At 35.7% G+C, this 4,936-nt stretch overlaps 1 protein-coding gene across 1 annotated transcript; it reads right to left on the bottom strand.

Annotated features, from left to right (window-relative positions):
* LOC112094216 lies at window positions 1–447 on the bottom strand. Its single transcript, XM_024174571.1, has one exon. It carries the CDS (start codon window positions 445–447, stop codon window positions 1–3), a length of 447 nt encoding a protein of 148 aa, XP_024030339.1.
* Between the last annotated feature and the right edge of the window lie 4,489 nt (window positions 448–4,936).

Genomic DNA, 4,936 nt, shown 5'->3' with positions numbered 1-4,936 from the left:
TTAAGCATTCGTGAGTGATCCCGCCTTGGCGAGGAGACAATGGAATTGCACTTGGTATTCTCTGAGGGTACTTGTTTGTTTTAGCTTACAAAGATCAGCAAAAGCATTCTCAAAAGCAGACATCCCATACCTTTTGAGCAGCCCATCCTTTAGATCATCCCATGATAAATTTCTTGCCGACTGTCGGAGTCGCTGAAACCATAGTTGAACATCCCCCTCCATGTGGTAAGCTGCTAAGCGTATTTGATCTTCAGGAGAAGTGTCCTGAAAATAAAAAAACTGCTCAGCGCGACAGATCCAAGCAGTTGGATCCTCTGAGCCGTCATATTTTGGAAAGTCTAATTTCGCCAGCTTTGGGATGATATTCCCGCTTGTTGCTTCCCCTTCCGTATTCCTCTGAAAGGGCATGTGTCTACTGGCAGAAGCCTCATATCTGACGTGGGACATTTCCGCCAACTGTTTCATTACTTGTTCTAGTCCAACGCTCAAGCTTGCGATCTGCTACTCCAATCGAAGTAAGTCGGGATTACGCTGGTCGTCGGCCATGGCTGGCTCTGATACCAAACTGTTATAGTCCCCTGCGGATCCACGGCCTCGGCCTCGTCCTCGGAGCTGGGTGGTATGCTTGCGAGCTATCTTTGAAATGGAAAAGAACAACAAAGGGGCGATGTATGCTATTAAGCGATACAAACAAATAAATTGATTTGAATAGTTATCCTTTATCTACATCTGGCAGCCAATAAATAGGCTCAAAAACCAACGTTACAATGAGATAAATTAGCAACTAACTATCAACATGTAGAAACGTGTTTGACCGAATCAAAAGGAAATTAAGTAACAATCTTTTATTAAAATATAGACCAAGTCTTCAACGAAAAAGAAGTCCACGTTCCAAACATGCAATTGAACACGTGCAGACCAATACGTGGCATATGATTGTAACATTCGTAGTCTCATATAAGGTCGGCAATTCGTGTTGTGTCGTGTTTACTTTCTCAGTTCACACTATAAGACATGAAACGAACATGACCCATTTATTATTCGTGTCAAAGTACAAAACTCAAACACACCCTGTATATTAGCATGTTGACACGACACGGCTAACCTGTTTATCAAACGGGTCATTACAGTGTCGTGTCAACATGTGTTAAATGGGTAATAATTGGGTCGTGTGAACAAATGGGTAACAAATAGGTATTATTAAATAGCCACTATCAGTTAGTGGATGGATGCTACTTAACTGATTTTTGAATAAGTCAAATATCATATCCCTAATTAGGGGGGTTCTAGGTCAATAGAAGGGGATGCATATCCCACGTATCAATCATCCATAATATCTGATTCAGAAAAAAATCACGACATATTTTTCTCTGCTCTCATTTCTCTGTTGTTTTCTCTCACGATTATTTTTTAATGCAGGTTTTGAGTTGTGGAACCTTGCGAGCGTTCTCGTAATTCTCGCACACTATGAGCGTAAGAGTTCGATAAGCAAAACTGTTGGGAGCTTTGGGATGATATTCCCGCTTGTTGCTTCCCCTTCCGTATTCCTCTAAAAGGGCATGTGTCTACTGGCAGAAGCCTCATATCTGACGTGGGACATTTCCGCCAACTGTTTCATTACTTGTTCTAGTCCAACGCTCAAGCTTGCGATCTGCTACTCCAATCGAAGTAAGTCGGGATTACGCTGGTCGTCGGCCATGGCTGGCTCTGATACCAAACTGTTATAGTCCCCTGCGGATCCACGGCCTCGGCCTCGTCCTCGGAGCTGGGTGGTATGCTTGCGAGCTATCTTTGAAATGGAAAAGAACAACAAAGGGGCGATGTATATGCTATTAAGCGATACAAACAAATAAATGGATTTGAATAGTTATCCTTTATTCCACATCTGGCAGCCAATAAATAGGCTCAAAAACCAACGTTACAATGAGATAAATTAGCAGCTAACTATCAACGTGTAGAAACGTGTTTGACTGAATCAAAAGGAAATTAAGTAACAATCTTTTATTAAAATATAGACCAAGTCTTCAACGAAAAAGAAGTCCACGTTCCAAACATGCAATTGAACACGTGCAGACCAATACGTGGCATATGATTGTAACATTCGTAGTCTCATATATTTGTGTAGTTGAAACCGATCGAAATTAATTGTATAAGGAATACCGAAATGAGAATGATGATAATTAGGAAGTACAAATTCGGAAGAAGAAAATTTCAACTGTTTTACATCGAAGTCTATAATAATTAACATACTTGACATGATCATTGCAATAATTCCTCTTGTATCTTTGCTATCCATAGCTATTTTCTCTCTCTTTTTTGTTCAGCGAAACTCCAAAGTAGACAAAAGTAATTTTATATTGTTACTCTTTATTTGAAATCTATGTGTTTGTGTGTGTGTGTATATGTTTAGATAACGAACTTTTAATATTGATTGCTTAATTTGGATTCTACCTTTTAATTGAGTGCAATGTCTAGCAACGGTGACTAATTAACTCATGTCTTGTGCTTCTTTAGAAAGAGTTGGATAATCCTTGAGGTCATTAAGAAATCTAGTTGTACTTATTCTTGACTTTTGGATTATTTTTGGAGCAAATGAGTCCATACAAATATTGACAAATTTAGTATTGCTTATCAAGCAACAAGTCGGGCATAAGAAACAACATAAGAGTTCATGTAAATGGTTCTACTAACTGGCAAAACATGCATTAGTACTTGGTCATTGCTCTTTAATTCCATCGCTTTCAATCAGATTGTATCACATCATTTAAAAATTTAAAATATATTTTTTTTATTTTTCTTTGTTTTGATATTTAGATCTATTAAATGACGTGTCCTATTGTAATTGGTTAGACACTAATTAAGACACTAAAAATTGAACAACATAGTTGATAAAAAGGATTCTTGAGGTCGCATGATCCCTAGACTCAATTCACATAGTTGTGCGGGCCAAACCACACCCTTAATTGATCACTCAAGAATTGCAAGACAATTCATATCACTGTTGTATTTTCATTGTTACTTTTTCACTCAACCTGAACACAACCTATAACACGAAAATTTTGAAAATTATAACACGACCACTTTACGGATTGGCATGACAGAACACGAACATTTTGACCCGTGAACCCGAGATTGACACAAAAATTATAGTCTTTTTTTTTTAGTTTTCTACACATTATAAAGAACATAAAATTCATAATCCATTACAATATGATAACATCCATCAAAATTAAGCAAACAATAACATAAAATTTTGAGAATAACAATCATAAGATTACAAGTTCATAACAAAGTGCGAAAGATGTTCTTTAGAAAATATTTTTATAAGTTTCACATCATGTTTGAGTTAAGCGGGCCCAATCAAAATTGACCTATATTTTTCGTATCAATTTCAAAAGTCGATCCAAATCCGACTCATAACACATATTTTCTAACCCTAATCCACGATAATTCATGTCGTTTTCGAGTTATATTATCGTGGTGTGATCCGTATTGACGGCCCTATATGTGAGATCCACTAGCTTTTGGATTTTATTTTTAAAAAAATAATAATAAGATCAATATATGGGAACTTTCAAAAATGTCATCAATAAAGTAACACTATTTTATTTCTACCACTATTGTTAAATTTATCTTATGTCACTAATAACATGTAGGTTATCAAGTTATCTTTTATAAACTGCGGGTTATCTTTCATAACCTAAATGTTATCTTTCGTAACCTGTAGGTCATTACTTCGTATCTTGTAGGTTATTTTTCGTAGTAGCACCAAAATTTTGTGTGGTGACACAAATATAGTTAGAAAAAACAATAGTTAAATTTGAAATTTTCTCTATCATGTTGCTATAAAAGAATAATTATTAGTAATAATTAATTCCTTATTTTGCAAATAAACTTTGATTAATCAAAACGTTTCTAAACCTCTCGATCCTTGTAGCTCTCATCTCTTTTCCTTAACCCACTTAAGGATTTGTTTAACATTTTTAAAAACATGAATTTCAATATCCTTCCAATCACAGAAGATGAAACACAAATATATATATACACACATACATATATTTATAGAAGTATTTCAACCATTAATGATGCCTACGTCCACTGAACTACTGTATTCTCTGATATGTAGTTGCACCCGATCAGAAGTCGGTGTCTAAGGAATACCGAAATGAGAATAATGGTTATTGAAAGTACAAATTCAGAAGAAGAAAGTTTCGTCTGCTTTACGTCGAAGTCTAGAATTAACATACTTGATACATGATCATAATTATCATTGCAATAATATGATTTTCATAAGATTTATGTATAATATTGTATTTTGATTAGCATGAACCTCATATTTAATTATTTTTGACAATATGAAATATATACTTTTTCATCTCGATATTTTTTGGAATTATATCATGTTACATATCTATATGTATGATAAGCATAAAATCAAAACTATGATGTAATTAATTTTTATTGAAGTACAAACTAATATTGTCAAAGTTTCATCATGCAACCGAAAGTTTGACGTACAATAATTACACATAACTACACCACCCATTCACGTAGAGGGTTGTACATGATTGAAGAGATCAAGAGAAAAGCTATAATACACCTTTATGGCTTGATCCTGATCAACTCTCTCCCGCGCCTCTCGCAAACTTCTTTCTTCTTCCTTTCCTCCTCCGAAAGTCTTTGCCTCTCACGTTCTAATTCCTTCTCACGAATCTCTTGTTGCTCACGAAGTCTTTGCCTCTCGCGTTCTAATTCCTTCTCATGAATCTCTTGTTCTAATTCTTTCTCACGAATCTCTTGTTGCTCACGGAGTCTTTGCCTCTCGCATTCTAATTCCTCCTCACGAAGCTTTCGCTTCTCGCGTTCCTCCTTGGCACAATGTTCTTCTTTGCATAGCCTATCTTCATGACTAAGGCATCGAATATATTGAAAAGGA

The sequence above is a fragment of the Morus notabilis genome, unplaced genomic scaffold, assembly GCF_000414095.1.
Source record: "Morus notabilis unplaced genomic scaffold, ASM41409v2 Scaffold951, whole genome shotgun sequence".
In the NCBI taxonomy this organism is placed as follows: domain Eukaryota; kingdom Viridiplantae; phylum Streptophyta; class Magnoliopsida; order Rosales; family Moraceae; genus Morus; species Morus notabilis.
Note: the sequence above shows the minus strand (reverse complement) of the source record. Positions and strands in the feature narration are given on the sequence as shown.

What these genes read in the sequence shown, in the direction of transcription:
- LOC112094216 (XM_024174571.1), bottom strand. Translation starts at nt 447, where the DNA reads ATGTCCCACGTCAGATATGAGGCTTCTGCCAGTAGACACATGCCCTTT.